Source organism: Dermacentor albipictus, chromosome 5 (genome assembly GCF_038994185.2).
Source record: "Dermacentor albipictus isolate Rhodes 1998 colony chromosome 5, USDA_Dalb.pri_finalv2, whole genome shotgun sequence".
Lineage (NCBI taxonomy): Eukaryota > Metazoa > Arthropoda > Arachnida > Ixodida > Ixodidae > Dermacentor > Dermacentor albipictus.
Window position 1 is genome coordinate 161,958,355 of NC_091825.1, and position 17,800 is coordinate 161,976,154.

General features: G+C 39.1%; 1 protein-coding gene across 4 annotated transcripts in view; it reads left to right on the forward strand.

The window, feature by feature from the left end:
- The first annotated feature begins 373 nt into the window (after window positions 1-373).
- Window positions 374-17,800, forward strand: part of LOC135903996 (aspartyl/asparaginyl beta-hydroxylase-like) — a 66,934-nt gene continuing 49,507 nt past the window's right edge. For 2 of the 4 annotated variants that reach the window (XM_065434503.2, XM_070539232.1), the window contains exons 1-8: window positions 375-656; window positions 1,150-1,329; window positions 1,804-1,907; window positions 2,089-2,161; window positions 5,713-5,973; window positions 8,219-8,373; window positions 11,075-11,309; window positions 14,304-14,440. In XM_065434503.2, coding sequence (XP_065290575.2) covers window positions 602-656; window positions 1,150-1,329; window positions 1,804-1,907; window positions 2,089-2,161; window positions 5,713-5,973; window positions 8,219-8,373; window positions 11,075-11,309; window positions 14,304-14,440 — 1,200 coding nt within the window. In that variant the 5' untranslated portion in view covers window positions 375-601. Of the gene's footprint in view, window positions 657-1,126; window positions 1,330-1,803; window positions 1,908-2,088; window positions 2,162-5,712; window positions 5,974-8,218; window positions 8,374-11,074; window positions 11,310-14,303; window positions 14,441-17,800 lie in introns of all 4 variants that reach the window. The other 2 variants (XM_070539231.1, XM_065434506.2) reach the window with 2 other exon arrangements.

Sequence of the window (17,800 nt, forward strand, 5' to 3'; positions counted from 1 at the left end):
TTGCAATATGTGCTGTAAATAAATAATTAAGAATTAGTGAATTTTCGTTAATTGGTTGGACATGTGTTTCGTTTTCTCGTGCTAGCAATGCCCGCCTTATCGAATAACCCATCTCAAGGGCTGTAATTATGTTATGTGCAACAGGCGATGTTTAAGAATTTCGTAAAACTTAAAAATGATCTGCAGAATAACTTCTTCTTGGGTGAGTTTAACATGATCTTAGTAGTACAAAAAAGTCCAAAGAAAGAAAAGACTAGCGCTCGTCTTTCCTCTCATTCCTCACACTGCTATCTTTCATTTTCGAGTTTTTGCGCTGCTAGGATAATGTTAGAAATGATCAAATGGCAAGTATGGTTGGCGGAAGTCGGTATGCCGTCGTCAACACTGGCGTTTTGCTCCGGCTCGTCCGTTTTCCGTCTGTCCCGTTTGAGGATCTGCGGACCGTCCGGAGAAACGCCAGTAACCATTTCTTATTTACTTTTTACGAGCGATTTGCGCCTCACTTATCACAATACTGGCGTCTTAAACAAATTCTTTAAGTTTGTTGCTTCGCTCTGTTTGTAAACCGCTTCCTGCGCAAAAAAGCACCGTGCGAGCCGAGATGTCGGACCGCGAAGTTCGTTCCCGCAAGAAGCGCAAAGCAGCGTTGGAGAAAGGTATTTTTAACTAACCTGGCTATTTCTAGCGTCAGATGTCCCGTTGTCAACAGCGCAATTGTAGAAAAAGCTTGCTTAAAGACATATTTATCATCCAAGGGCTGCATTGGCGTCACAATAACGAAAGTACTTTCCGAAAGATGGTCATTGATTCTGGAAAGTGCCGTTGGGCTGGACCTGTTGCTTGTGGCAAGCTTACGTGCCCGGCAAGGTCGCCTCGCTTTTATTTTTGTTTTCATTTTTTTGTAACATCAATAGTAGTTTTTAGCAAATGGGGACTGTGGAATTTGTTTTACATGCCCAAGTTAACAAATGTTATCGCGATCGAAAGTGCTTCTTAATTCTGACTGGGACATTATTAGCAACCTATTCTCTTCGACAAATGAAATTATAAAATGATCTCATTCTGCCGTTACAACCAAACAATTCAGTATAAGGGAAATGTTCACAAATTTTCTAATTCCGTTTAGTATTATTTCTTTTTTTCACATAGGAACAAGTGACGAAGGTTCCAAGGAAAAGCATAAACCACAAAAGCACTCAGATTCTGAGCTAGAAGATGACGCATCGGTTACTGAACCAAGCACAACAGCAAGAATTACGTTCTTGGTTGTTTTCGTCGCCCTGGCCATAATGGTTGGGGCTATCTTTTTGGCACTGCAGAGTTCCTCATGTGAGCTGATTTTTATGCGTTTTATGCTGCAGCAGCAGCCAAGCTACTGGCCTTTGCTACTTTTATAACCATATGCTGCGCGGAATGTTCTTTATTTCTTTCTGTTAGCAGGTTTGCAAAGATCAAATGAAAACACATTTTATGATATGGTATCAAGATTATGCTACTACGCACACTATGAAGTCATTTTGCCTCAGATACTGTCATGACCACACTCTTACTTGGTAGAGTTCACTGAAGATTAGTTGTTTACACACAACACAAGCATGAAGTGCATTGTATTAACGTGCAAGACAGTCGCAGGAACGGCCGAAGAGAATAATTCGGCATATGAAAGCATCACTGTAAAAGCAAGGTCCTTCTTGTGAACTAGGTCAGCATAATTTTTATTATTTAGCTGTTTAACCTTATATGACCATAACTTGACAGAATAGTGATTTATGCATATTGTTAATGTCTTCTACATATTTTCAGCTTTAAATACATTTTATACTGAAGCTGAACTTGAAGCAAATGAGGACTTCATAGTTGCCCAAGAAGAAATGGAAGTTGAAAGCCAGCATTATGCTACTGATGTGGTATGGAACCCTTGTTCCTATTGTCCCCAAGAATGTACAAAACTATATGCATGTCACTCAGGCTGACTTGATTTCCTTTCCTTCATTAAATGTACCGCTGTCTCTCTGCTACTTTGCTTCACAGTAAATTATGAATATGCTTTGGCTTGTGTCAATCTCATCTTGTGTTTCCTGTTCATAGGAGGGATCTAGTGAATTAGAGCCAAGTGTCCAAAGTAAAGACCAAAGCATCAACTTGGGAACCTTCAGCATAGGTATACACATATGAATTTCTTTGTTTTGCAAATCATTTGAAATTCAGCATTTGTCTTGCCTTTTTTTATATGATTTTGTTTGTTTTCTTCATTTCAATGCTCTTATATGTCATCTAAGTTCCATGTGAGAACTTTAAAACTGTGTACTTTTTTTTCGTCTTACCTACATACACGAGTAGAAGCAGGAGCTAAAGATTATTATGCTGCCTAACAAAAGCACTTGCTCCTTCTGCACGTTTCTTGCGTGTACACTCGTGGACAATTGAAATATAAACAACCTAAGGCTAACTAAAATGTGATCTTTCATTTCTTATTTCGCCAACATGTGTAATATAAGCATGATTTTGGCTTTTACACTAGTGCAATGTTTAAGCCATCTTTGGAGACCAGATAAGTAGTGGTGCGGGATCATGTTCTGAAGTTATTACTTGCGAAAGATAGTCTACTTTGCAATTTCGTGTTCACATTTAGTTTGTCCACTGTGGTACAAATTAGCATACATGCATCACAATGCACTGCTTTTGCATTCTGTATATGAGCACAATGTTTTACATTCACATACTGTGAAACCTAAGTGCGCATATAGTAATAATGCATAGACAGAGTGAAAATGTCAAGCGGCCCATACAGTAAAGAAAATGAGCTTATTATGCAGTGCACTAGCCTCATGCCATGGAAACAGACTTAGTAATGATCTCCTGTCGTAGGTATCGCAACTCTGTCACATCAGCTGGATTGCTTTAAGAGGTGGGCAACACTTGAATGGCAGCACGTTGTTGACTAATTAACAAAATACCAAAGGTTAATGTTGTAAATAATTACTTAGAGCATGTCATAAATTGAAAGTTGAAGCTGAGAACTAATGAAATAATATCCATGTAGCAGAAATCATGCAGTTTTGAGCAATACATCTTTAATATATGTGGCTAAATGCATTGATGTTGCAGTTAATTCTTACCGCTGTGGAAAATGGAGTGCTGATAATTGCTAACTGAAACATCAGTATATTTCACCTAAGGATTTGAAAGCATATTTTTCGGAACTGGTGCTAAGTCCATGATTTCTGCTAAATGGATATTTACTGAATATTTCTGTATACTGCTTGGCCTCTACTTAGCAACTGAGACATGTGCTCTAGATTAATTACAATATTAATTAGTAATATATTGTTATTAGCTAACATCACCCAGCAATTCATCTCGAAAGTAATGTTAACTTCTTCAAATACTTCATTTGAAGTGATAGAACTGTAAAGATCTACCATCACGGGAGATCTGTAATAAGCCTGTTTCTATTAAAACCTGGTGCTTACTACTTTCATTCTTAGCTGTGCTGAGTGAAACTAATCATGGAAATTATTGCAATAGATAAACCAAACAGGACGAGAAGCTCAAGCTGCACAATCTTGCTCACAGCACCTAAGATAGAGCTGGCAAGAAATGGCACTTAAATAAAAAACAGAAAAATGAGACACCTGCAGATAGTTAATCATTCTTTGCATCCGCTGTTGTATCAATATATCCGTCTACTTCCAAGCTATCCGTGTCTTTTTGTTGTCTTTTTAGCCTAGCCATCTGCACATACTCGGATCGACTGCGGCCCACATAGGGCGACATTTCATTGACAATAAGCCAATTGCTTTACTCAACATACTACTTTACCTGTAACAATACTGGTAAACACTTGAGAAATCATTTGAAGTGTCACATTTACAAAAGAAGTTTTACATAAAATAGCAAAATTCAAACAAACTTATTGTCAATTGTCATCAAACCTGATTTAACTATGTTGTTTGTGAGTGTATTGTTAAGATCTGGAACCTTATTTCAATTTTTCAGTAATGCATGTACATGATACTGTACGTGTTACTTAACAAAGCTTTTACTTAATTTTGTTCTTCTTGCAGTCTGTTGATGACAACTGTTACATTTATCATTCGACAGATGTGAAAGCAATCAGCCTCACATTGTTAACCCACTGTGGAAGTGCCACGTAGTGCAACTTATTTGCATTTAAAGTTGAATAATTTGTGAAAAGTGGAGTACCTTTTAAATATTCTAAGTGGCCATAGTACTGTTAAGATATCTGCAGTACAATTTTATGTAGTATTATAATTTCTGGTATTTATTTTGTGTGGTTGTACCTTACGTTTTATTATGTGCAATGCATTAATCTATATACATTAAGGTACCTCGGCCCATCTGCTTCCCATGGTTTATGCTGAATGTAATTGTTAAGTTATTGATAATGGAGAAAAAGCATAAAAAGATCAAAACTTGACATCTCAGCAGTACAATAATATTAAATGGCACTGCTTGACACAATGTATAGAAGAGATGGGTAGGATTATTTACACCAGTCAATTTATGTAGATATGCTCTAAAAGACGAAGTCCTGCATTTATAATTAGTGCTTTGAATTTACCTATCAGGGTGCATCAGTGGCTATGGTGTTGTGCAGCTGCGAACAAGGTTGCAGGTTTGACTCCCGGCTGTGGTGGCCATGTTCCGATGGAGCCAGAATGCATTAATGCTTGTGCACCAAGCTTTGGGTGCATGTTATAGAACTGCAGGTGGCCAAAATTAATCCATAGCTCTCCACTAAGGCATCCCTCATAACCCACTGTGCAAATTTGGGACATTAATCCTGCGATTTAACCAATCTTAATATAATGGTTTAGATTTATAATATTGGAAATATGTCTGTTTATTTGCTCTGCGCTGGTTCGTGGCCTTAGAAGCAACTGCTGGGTTACCATATTTTATCAGGGATAAGCACCCTGGGAAATAAAAAGAAAACATTAAAAGGAAATGATGCAGTGGCATTTCCCGTATTTGCTCCCCCCTTATGTAATACCCCAAAAGAGCCCTTGAAAGGATGTTGATGATGATGATCTGAATTCATAAATCAGGTTGTAAACTTAGTGAGTAGTTTACTCAATTACCTCTTAGGGTTAATTGTGTAAATAAATTTAACAGCTGCACTGTGTGAATTTACAGAGACATTCAAAACCTACTACAAATCAATTTTGACTAGTAAAGTATTTTTTCAAAACTCTGTTTTCATTCATTGGCTGAACAAAGGTCACTTATTGCTGGAGAAAACTAAAACCAAACATCGCTTTTCAGAATTTTAGACTGAAGATAATAGTGCTGATATGCCAGCATTATGTGGCTTTCAAAGTATTTTGTTGTACTTGGGCCATTTTAGCACATGAAAAGCTATCTAAATTTGCTAGATTGAGTGTTTGATTAACTTCATAAGGCAATGTTGTACTCCTTCTTACCAATAAAAACTTGGCTAGATCTGAGTAGGCACTGTTGAAATCCATGATGTCATGGTGAATGGGTACGAGATTTGCACCGCAGCATTGCCAGTTATTAGTTTTCATGTCTTTTTTGGCTTACCAAGTGACCTTTTATTGCAAGAGTGGTCATTGTGCTATTGCAGAAGTGTAGTTTACTAGTACAGCTTAATGTAACATTGCTATTTAATAATTACTGTCGCCTTAAGAAGCAAAGAAATTCTTTCTGTTATTTTCTTTTGTGCAGATCCCACAGAGCCGCTGCAGGCTCCTGAGAATGCAGTGCTTGGCAGTAGCCAGACAAGCACACCAACACAGCACTTTGAATCTGTCCCGACCACAGACCCCACTAAAGTGCCTGTTGGCCGCACATCAGAAACAGTGTCATCAACACTTACGGAAACAGATCTGCTAAGCTCTACTCAAATACTGCAGCCTTCAGAGGTTTCAGAGATTAAGCAGGATGAAAGTGACCGGGCGTTGTCCTTAGAGGCAACAAAAGTGTCAGGTAAGTTGAGGACATGTACTTGTATCTTTTTTTATCAGCTACATAAGGTTGGCCATTATAATCAGTTTCTTTATCTTCCACTTCATCTCATCATCTATGTGCTTCCTTCTCCTCACCATAGCATTAGGCTTCATCTGACCTCATTTCTATTTGCCTCCAGAATCGATCTTCAGTGCCTTCTTGCAAATGTAGCTGTTAACATGAGAATGACAGTTATGTATAGCAAAACTTTAAAATATTGCTTGAAAATTGTCTAAGCACAAATTCTTCATGCTAGAATCAAAATGTTTCCCTCAATGTTACCAAAGTTAAATTTGTCATCAGCAAAGTTCATTCTGAAACTAAATTTCAGTTACCCTAGCTGCAGTTTATATTCTTACATGGAGCAGGAATGTGGCTATTACACTTACATGCCGTTTAATGTGCCTTTAAGCCCAGCAAGCTTTATGATTCCTGAGTGCACTTTTCATCACACACTGTCATCCTTTGTAAGGTATTCTTCATTGTATGTTCCCCTTTTACAAGTTATTTCTTCAAATAGGCTTTTAGGTTTAATATTGCTGTAGTTTGCCATAACTGTTTCCAATGGAAGCTTGACTAGCAGTGTTACTAGGTCAATAATTGTCAGCATGTGCAAAATGGACAAGCTCATATTAAGTAATGAATCTTGAGAACATTAATTTCAGTAAGGCTTGTCTACCTGACGCCACAGGACAGGACACTCAGAAAGGAATCCGTAACTGAGCAGACATCCTGTCTGCATTAATGCAAGTATGTTGACTAGAACAGAACAACAGAGTACTCCACTACAAGTTTCTTTGGAAACTAGCGGACTGTTATGTTTCTCCTAACCTTGAGCACTCTCATGCTGTCCTAATCAAGAACGATGGCAAACATTGTTGCTTCCTATTTCCACACCAAGAGAAGTGCTCCAATGCCACTTTCAAACTTAACATTGAAGATCAGTAAGCACACTTTGCTTAGTGGAATCTGCTAGCAGAACCATGGGAATATATAAGCAAATGCATATTGCTGCAGCTGTGAACAAAGAGAAGGGGAGCCGAGGGCCCCGATTTTGGTTAGTTAGAACCAGAAGAAGCGAACAGATAATGAATACATGGAAAGCATAGGGGGAATTTATTTCTTTATTTTATTTACTGATACTATGAGCTCCACGCAGGACAATCGCAAGCTATTATTAAAGGCTATTATTACTTCACAACAATTATTGTTGTAAAAATAAAGTAAAAGTGGATGAAAAAACAATTTGCTCTTGGTGGAAGCTGTACCCACACCCTCAGCAGCAAAGTACGATGTTGACTGCTGCATGTAAATTGTTTTTAACTTCTTATTTTCTGGGCCAATGAAAATGATATCAAAATGCCTTGCATGACGTTAAGTCACTGCTGATTAGAGCTGTGCTATGAAAGTTGCTAACATGCACAAATTGTCTCAGAAAAAACAAACTACTGTAAGATGAATGCTTAGATGTTTAGCTGGGGTGCCAGTGAGTGGTCACATAGGGGGTGCTCTATTGTTCTTTTTGACAGAAGTGATTTATGTCAGTCAAGTTTCTGACATGGCTGGACATTCTTTAAGTGCTCTGCACATGAAATAGTGACTCATTTTGTTCCTGCATATGCAATATCTTTATAGAGTTCATGCATAGGGTGCACTTTTCTGGACACAATAAAACTTGCAGAAAAATTAAAATGTTTACATCTATTCTACTGCTGTCTATTTTTGTTGTTGGATACGTAGGAAACATGTTAAAACTTAATTTTCAATGAACATGAAGTGGTTAGTACAAGACATGAAAAAGCTTTATCTTGAACTGTTTATCTCTTTGCGCCATTATCCATTTGCTGTTTAATGTTACCTAGTAATAACGCTGCATTCGAGTGGAGCTCTTGAGTGGTGGTCAGCCCTGTGGATATCCAAATGCAGCACTTTGTTCTAGAATGCTGCTCTAACCATAAAAATGGAAAAGCACACTCTCAAAAAAGGAATTGGTGGTGATCCATTTGGTACACTTTGCTGTACATTCTCTTTAAAGGTTCAAAAAACAGACACCACACAAAGGATATGATCCGCATCACACAGCATTGTCTGTGTGATGTCTGTTTTCATGCCGTTATAACGAATTTACAGCATTCTCATAACATCAGTTTTCGGTAGTTCACTGACTGCTGGTCATTTAGTACTGTTAGGATAGTCATAGTTGTGCTTGCTTTTATTCCTATAGAGGCTTCTTCACCTCCAGCATCAGAGATGGCCACATCTACATTGGAAACAATGGCTTTGAATGCAGATCCACTTGAAGAACAGGCTGCTATCACAAATGAGTACGATGCAAGGATTCAGAAGGATCTCCAAGAATCTGAAGAGCTAGTTGAGCAGGTGGGCTTGCCTACAATTCTAGTAACTCAAAAGTAAAACAAAAACGATTTGAAACAGTGCCTTATATATCATAAAGTCATGTGTTATCATTAGCTTCAGGTGTTCAAATTTGCATGTTGGAAAGGCTTAGAATATTTACTTCCCTTGATGCAGTGATGTTACATTTTCGTCATCATAACTGTGCATGGTAGGACTTCAAAAACGCAAACTGAAATGCAAGAACATCCGTGTACTTAGATTTATGTGAATGTTAAGAGCCTGAGATGGTCCAAATTATTCCGGTAGTCACACTACAACGTGCCTCATAATCAGAACATGGTTTTGGCACGTAAAACCCCAGAATTAAAAAAAGAATGCACACACACAAACTAAGACGAAAGGGCACACACCAAGCATGTCCCCAACATATGCTGGTGAGATACTGATAGCATTGTCATCTCGTCACATCAGCTATCCTTGTTCTACTATAATTGTGATGAAAACTGCAGCAGAGCTGTGCTGTTTAGGAGTGCACATGCACCGATATATGAGTGACAATTTTCAGGTATTTGGAGGGGGTTGCCTCTTTGACAAAATTCTTTATATTTTACTTGAATTTTGACTCACCAACTACCCCTCACATTTGTATTCCGGACAGAAAAGCATTATATATATATTATATTATATTATTATTTATATTATATTATTATCATATATATATTATATTATATATATATGTTATATATATATATGGCCGATTTTCTTTAACTTGACATTAGTGAATCCAGCCTTTTAGATTAAACCATGTTCAAAGTATGAAAGGACACTCAGGCTCTATGAAGGCATATTGTAGTGTTTGGGTTACAAGATGTCTACAATTCATATTTTTAATGCCTATTGATTTTGTCAGTCCCCGTAGGGTTGAATCAGCGCAAGTCAGGTGCCAGCTGCACCACATTTTGTACTTATGCTATCCTTTACCTAAAGAACAAAAAAAATATATGCAAGAACTGTGTGTTATTTAGATGTCTCGGTTCACTGAAGACTAATGTTTCCTTTTCAGGAAGTGGATGATATATTCTGGGACTTGTAGGGAGGGTGGTTGACCCATAGTGTAGGAAAAAAAAAATTATTGTGAGGTAATCTTTATTTGGACACATGTTGCTACCACATAGTTCAACTGCCATTCTTGGCTCAATCATATACATGTAGAGGGCAGGCACTATTGAGACTGACCTGGTTTGTCTGCACTTTAGCACTAAGAGGTGCCTTGACACACACATACTGGTATGTAATGGTGCATGATTCATGAGGGAATTCCTGTTAAAAAGACTCATTTGTGTGTGAGGATGCATCATTAAGCCCCATATTAGAGAAATTTCTCCAAGCAAATGTTTAACCTTTGTTCATGATCTGCACAAAAAGTTTTGGTAATGAACTGCTTTAACCAAACATTAGTCCTGTGCAAGTGCTACTGCATTGCCTGCATTCACTGTGTGCTCATCAAAGGGACTATAAAATGTTAACATAGTTGTATGCAGGCCTGGCAGATTATACTCCTTTTTGCATTCTTTTTTATTATTATAGTTCATTTCTCTTCCATTCTCATCATCAGCTGTGTCATCGAGATAATCATGGAACAGCAGTTTCCAAGTTGATGGTCAAGGGCAAAAGGTCGAATGGCATAGACTTAGAATATCTGACTGCCGAAATTGTAGACTAGGCTCAGACATATCAAGCAAGCAGCAAGCAGACAATGTTCACAGAAACAGTGAATCTTCTTGTGCACCTAGCTAACGAAGGACTTGCATATGCACAGTTTTAGAGCTTGGATTCACAGGCAAAAGTCTGCTCGAGCACATGAAAATGGCTGTATTAGTAGTATGCGTCACTCCTTTAACGTCACTTAGTGCAGACTGTGATAAAAGCTGATTTCATTGGTACCATTTGACTGTCATATATTTTTTTTGCTTTTCATTTTTATTCTTTGAAACTTTGGTGGGGAATATTCAGTTTCCTGTGTTTCTGTTTAACTGCCGTAAAAATTTGCATTTTAGGCACAGTTAATTACACAATGACTAAGTCTAACAAACTGTGTGTGGTTACACCAGTCTGCACTAATTGTAGGTTATAGCACGACAGCAGCTTCGATTGTCTTCACTGTTTTGTGAAAGAGAGAAAACTAGGTCTTCATTCTTCGTTTATGTAATAGTCATTATTTGGAATTTTCCAAAAGTAAATTCTTAATTTTATTTCTCTTTACAAAAATTACAGAAAATGTTGCATAAGTACGAATCAGCTTTCCTATGAAATTTTCATTTTGTTGTAAAACATCACTATTAAATACAGTTGTAACACTCATCTTTGTCCATTCTGAAAGATTGTAATAGCACACGTGATGTATTGCACGTTTCACTTTTTAAAATTTAGCCTGCTGTTCTTGTATTTTGAAAATTGCATTAGCATTGCAGTTGCAGGCTTGTGTTGTGTTACCTTATTGCCGTGAAATAACTTGTATTTTTGTTTGTTTTGACCTAACCTTAATGTGTTTTTGACCTTACTGATCCCATTTGAAGCTGTATGTGAAATGTGTTTGCATGGAATGTTCAATGCCTGAACTATAACCACACTTAGTTTTCCCTTAATTGCAACTTGGCAGGTGTGCTGGGGATATTTCTTTGTAGTCATAACTACACAGTTCTAAGTTAGTCACACCTTTCAGTCCCCTGAAAAGGCTCTTGAGAAGTTTAAGCGGCTCCTCCAAACTCACCCACAAAGTCCCAGAGCCAACTATGGCAAAGCACTGGCCTTGGAGAAGGTTGCTGAACTGAGGAAGAGCAATTCGATCCTGGAACAGAGCATCCAGGCTTATTTGGAGGTGATGAAGTTGCCGAACGTTCCCAGTGAGTTGTACCTCCGAGCAGGAAACAAAGCTGTGGATCGCATGCGCTTCCGAGGTGAGTGAGCTTGCGGCTGTCTGGGCCACCAGCCAGTTGATTAAGTACTAAATATGTGCACAAGAGTCAGTGCCTTGTGACCGTTCGATACTTCACTTAATTCAGCACTTCGCCGATCTAAGAAGGGAAGAAAAATTATGCAGACCCCATGCACTGTGGGAATCGATGTAAGCGGAGCTTTCCTTGCTGGATGCTTTGATTGATGATAATTAGTGGCGATGTTGATGGCTAAGCTTAATTTATTCAATGTTTAGACTAGCACGGGAGTGGTGAGTTGATGTTAAATGTTACCTTGCGTACACCACTACTGTCTGTCTGCGTAGTACACAGAACACACAGGGAGAAGCGTTTGCTTGAGGTGGTGTCCGCCATATTTCATAACCTGTGAGAGGGTTGAGCACTGTGATTGCCTCACATGACACATCGCATCGGAGCAGAAGTAGTGAAGTTGTATTGAATTATAGGGTTGTATGTGCCAAAACCACAATTGGATTACGAGACACGCCATAGTGACGGACTCTGTATTAATTTTGACAGCGTGATGTTCTTTAACGAATCCCAAAATCTAAGTGCACATGCATTTTCTATTTTGCCCCCGTTGAAATGTGGCTGCCGCAGTTGGGATCAAATCCGTGACCTCTAGCAATGCCATAGCTGCAATGTTACCGCGGCAGGCACAGAAGTCTTGATTTCACGGTCGACCGTTTCCGTAGTGTCACCTGGACCCTGCGGTGCACTTTAATCAATGCGGCTCTGCTTCTACATGCCCTGCGCAGCTTGTCCACTTGACATATTTTCATGGTGTTTATTTTTCAGAAATAGCAGCAACGTATTGTACCGTACCTTGAACTTAAGCGTATCCAGTTTTCCCGCAACCGCTGTCATATTGTAGTAGATATTCCTTGCCTTCTCACACACTTTACCCCCTCCCTTGTATGGGAGCAGCCTCTTCTTCTCCCTCAACTCTACAATTATATCTGCGTCCCCTCTGGCCTCCCACGTTAGTAGAAAGGGAAGCGCTGCGGTTTCTACAATGCTTCTGAGGGGAGTCACAGATAGTTAGAGCTGCCAAGAGGCCAATGTGGGGACGCCCGGGGAGCTCTAGAGGGCATCGTGCACATTAGGGCGCGGTGGGGTGAAAACGAGTTTCTCGCATTGCTCTTCCTCTCTGACTCGCTCCTGTCTGTATACACACACTCTGAACCACCCGCCGACGCACTGTGCTGGACAGCAGCAGCAGTGAGAAAGTTGAAGGAAGAGGCAAAGAAAGAAAGCTTCGCTTCAAAACAATAAATCTTTTAAGGTTTCTAGACGAACTGGGATTGATGCTCTGGCACAGTCAGCAACAAAAAGTACTTCACTGGACACAAACGCAAGAAACAAATAAAGTACTGCAGAGAAACATAAAGCTAGATGTTTGCTGTGCTTGACTGCTGTCAGCATTCTTTGTTTAATTGCTGTTTCAGCAGGCTGGCACAACTTAATGCTATTGTGTTACATATGTGATGATTACATGTTTTGGTTTCTTTGGCTTTAGAATCACAAGTCTTATTATCAGTGCTTTCTTTTTACCTAATAGAAATAATATGGCACAAGTGTCGGTCTGAGGTAGCTAAGAAGAGCAGTATTACATTTCCTTAAATTTGTATGTGCAGCAATGGCCATTTAGTGATTTCGTATAAGGGTATATGACATGAAAGCTGGTGCCAGAATGATATCATAGAAATAAAACATACAGGGTTACAGGTGGGGGCATAAGAACCAGAAGAATCAAATTGAAAAACACAGATCAATGTTACAATATATCACTTAAGAGAAACAATAGACCACATTAACAGGCCAGGCTTGAAGAAAAATGATCCAAAATGGCTTTGGAGCAATGTCACCACTGAACTTGCTCTATTACTGTTGTCCATAGGAAGAGCATGAATATGCTTGAAACATGTATGTATAAAGAAAAAGGCTGTTGTTGATAATGCACTGCAATATGAGGAGTGCTCATTGCTATAAATTTTTGCATACTATTCCTGATGCCCCACTCTTCGACATTAGTGTGTTATAAGAGTACTGACATTAAATTTTTGTCTTGTTTTTTTTTTGCCTTGTTACATAACTGCCAACATTATAATCATGGTATGAGACCTCAATTCCTTGACCATGCAACTTTATCTTTTTTAAATAGCTGCTGATTCTGCAATCATGCGATAAGGCCTCAATTCTTTCAACTTCCAATGAATCATGAATTATACCATATAATGCAATAAATTGAGCACAGAGATAAAATTACCAATAATATCTTTTAATGTGAGCAGCTCAAAACGTGCTCCAAATGGCGTGCGGCTTTTTGGCATAGGGTTTGTTCACAAGGCATCCTCTACATGCCATGAAAATTGGGGAAAGTGGTGATAACATGCTATCACTGATGCGCGAGTTAGCACATTGGTTTCAGCCAGATTGTGGTCGTCTTGCCTAAAGCTTTAGATGATAGGAAATAGAAGACAAAGTGAGAAGGGGGCTACTTGTCCTGAAAGAAGTGGTAGCAGAGGATCAAACATATCCCACTTCAAATGTAGAAAACCACACAGTCGAGAGAGAATAGCAGGTGCACCATACATTCAGCTTTGGCAACACAGTCACTGTAGCTTGTGGCTCCTGCACCAGACTGACAAATATGTGTGTCAGTGGTTTGTGATGCTGTGTGATCACAACCTGTGACTTTCATGTAGAGTTGACCTTGCAAACAAACCCTACAACAAGCCGAACTCCATTTGGCGCACATTCTGAACTGGTCACATTAAGAGAGTTAAGAGAGGACATTATTGGACATTTTTTTTGCGTGTTTAAGGAATTCTGGCACCTTAGTGTAGTTATGTGTTGGCAGCTGTCTTATAAAGCAATAAAGCACCATATAAAGATTTTGTGTCAATGCACCTTTAAGATTGTGCACTAGGTCAGATTGTTTTTGTGCAAGCAAGCTTTCTGCATACCTTTCAGGAATTTTTACCAAAGCTATAAAACTGCAGGCAGAAATGAGCAGCAAGTTCCCAGAGAATATTGGAATCAAGAATCAAATGGCAGTTTCTTACCTCATGATTGGGCAAGGAAAGGTTGCTGCCGGGCTGCTTGAACAGGTGTCAAACTTATTTCTTCCTTCTATCAACTCCGTTTCTGCTTATGAAGCAGCAATTATTGTAGATGTGCTGGATATTGTTTAGTCTCCTTATCTTACTAAAAGAGCTCATTTGTTTAATGCATAGGGCCATCCACTCTTAGTACAAACACGGTGCAGCGTGGCCACGAACTGATGGGTCACACAGTGCAGTTCTACATTGAAGCTAAGCAGCGCAGGCATACAGGAGCTGGGCAAGGGCTTGGAGGCGGGGCTTCATGTCGTCTGCTACATCCCGGGAGCACGCCGTGCTTTTGCAGACAACACGCGACACGAATCCCCTCCTCCACGCCCCTGTGCACCTGTGCCGCTTAGCTTCAGTGCGCGGCTGTGCCGTGTGCGCTGTCACTTTGCAGACCGCGGCCACACTGCACTGTGTTCTTAATAAGAGTGGACGACCATATACAAAAGGGAAGTGCTTGTTAGGCATAAAATTGGTCATAGCATCTAATAGTGAAAAATAACTTCTAATACTGACATGCTCGAAATTGCAGTTATTCCGTGTTCTGTTCATTAATTTTTATTGTTTGCCTTAATATGGACTGTCCAGAATAACAAGGAGATATGGAGTGTCCAGAGTAACAAGGAGATATGGAGTTTCCAGAGTAACAAGGAGATTGTTATTGGTTTTCAGTTATTCAACTACAGTGTAAGACGATCAGCAAATCGAGAACAAGGTAAAAGTGGGAGCCAACGTTTCGACAGGTGGACTTGTCTTTTTGAAGTATTGTGAGGATAGGAAAGAAAAAGAAGCCTTAGTAATGCAAACCACTATCTTTCCTTGGCTCCAAGCATATTTATGTACCAATGTTTCATGATTAATTCAAACTTGAATTAGCAATCTTGGTTAACTCAAGCAAATTTAAAGATTTTAATTGACCCACTAAGCTGTAATTTCACTGCAAAACCATTTGATTCATATGTGGTCAAATTCAAAAATTTCATTCCCGAGCTTAGACGGTTGAAGTCTGCAGTTTATTTTAATTCAACTAAAGTGTAAGTTATAAAGACACAGCTGATACAACTAGAGGTTCTTAAGCACCTGACTGCTATGGGACCCTTTAATTAATACACTATCAAACAAGGTGGCAAAGTTGTGTGGCAGTACATTCAACAAAAGAAGTACAGTCACTGATCTATTACACAGACTTGGTGGTGATTGGCTCAAATTCTATATGATTGGGGGCCTGAAACAATGAATTAACCAGAAAATAAGTGTCTTTATTCAACCAGTAGCCAGAAAAGCTTGTCAGAACATTGTTCACTAGAACGGCAACTGAGCTTGTTCGTTTTCGATCCTGGTGTTGACAGCGCAATTAGACGGGGACACGAGACGAAAAGACGGCACCACGAGCGCTGCGTGGTGTCATCTTCTCATCTCGTGCCCCCGTCTAGTTGCGCTGTTAACACCAAAACGTTGTTGCGAGCACATGCATTTGCACGTGATTAGGTCATTCTGTATTTCAGTGATTTTCATGCCAAAATGGAGCATATTATAAAAACAAACGAATTCTGTGTGAACAAAACCGGCTGTTTGTTGTTAATTCCCTCCTGAGAATGCCACCAGTAGTATGTTCTGTGTTTATTTATTTATTTATTTATTTATTTATTTATTTATTTATTTTATACTTTCAAGGCCTGAAGGCACTACAGAAAGGAGAGGTAACAAATCAAGATGATATGCAGACGTCTGTGATGTGAATGATGTAAGCAGGAAAGTGGTTCCAGTCAACACTTGTGCAGGGTAAAAAAGAATCATGGTACCTGTTTGTTTGGCAGGATGGGACGTCAACTTTATATCTATGGTCAGATTACAATGAAACGTAGAAAGGTGGGCTGATAAGTTGTTTCTTCAGCACTTGGTTACAGTGATAAACCTTGTAGAATAGGCAAAGACCAGCGCATTTGCGGCGTATTGAAAGATCTGGGAGATTCAGAGTTTTTTCATACATGTTACACTGGAATAGCGGAGTAATACGAGCTGCTCAGTGTTGAATTACTTCAAGGGTGAGGGTTAGTGATGGTTGACTGTTATCCTAAATGGCAGATGCGAATTCTAGTTTTGAGTGAACTGGGGTTTTGTAGAGTGTCAATTATATTTATTTACTCATACTGTTGGCCTATCGGCCATTACAGGGTGAGTCAAAAGCAGCACTTCAACAATTAGTGCAATACATGATATTCCAATAACACATATAGCACAAAAAAAGAACAAGTCAATAGCAGTATTTTGGCAATTAGTACAGTACATGAATAAGGCAGTACATGAATAGTGTTTGAATAGGCGAACATAAGCGAACAAAAAAGATTCATAAGCAAAATATTTTGCACATACTCCGATCAATAAGACTATAAATGCAGTGTTAACAAATGAGGTCATACACCCCTCGGGGGGGGGGGGGGGGGGGGGGGGCAAAAGAAAAAAGTGGTGAGCACATATACGTGCGTGCATCTTTCAATGTAGCTTTAAGTTTTCTCAAATTCTTCTGCACTGATGCTTTCTCGCGTTAACACCGGTAATTCATTCCATTCTTTAATGGTTCTTGGGAAGAAGGAAAATGCGTAAGCATTAATGTGCATCTGAGGTATTTGAAAAATATTATATTTGCTTTACCGTAGCATTCTACCTTGTCGTGCTATCGAATACTGTTCACTATTGATGTTGAATGTGTTTTTAGTGAGAAGAAAAAAGAACTTTAACCTAGCTATGCGCCTACGTTCAGCGAGCGTAGGCAAGTTCAGCAAACCGAGTATTTCGGAGACAGAATCTGTGCGAGAGTAACGTGATAGAATAAACCTTGCTGCCCGACGTTGAACTCTTTCCAGTCTCTCAATTAACCCTGACTGATAAGGGTCCCAGATTATGCTGGCATATTCTAGCCTGGGTCGAACGTTTCTTAAGTAAGCTGTTAGTTTTGCTGACTGTGAGGCTAACTGCAATTTCTGTCACAAGAACCAAAGCTTCTTTTCCGTAGTTTCACATATTGTTATAACATGGTTCGGCCAGCTTAACTTCGCGGATATGTGTATGCCTAAGTATTTCAGCACGTCAACCATGGAAAGCACCGAAGAATTCACTGTGTAATTAAAATCAAAAATATGATTTATTTTATTCGTTATGCGCAATACAACAGTCTTACTCTCATTTATTTTCATTTTCCATTTGTCACACCATTTTTCTATAGCCTTAAGAGCGTCACTGAGTAATTTCTGATCATCCGTGCTATTAATTTCTTTGTATAATAAGCAATCATCAGCGAAATGTCGCACTGTGATACCTTCATCAATTGCAGAGGAAATGTCATTAATATATACTAAAATA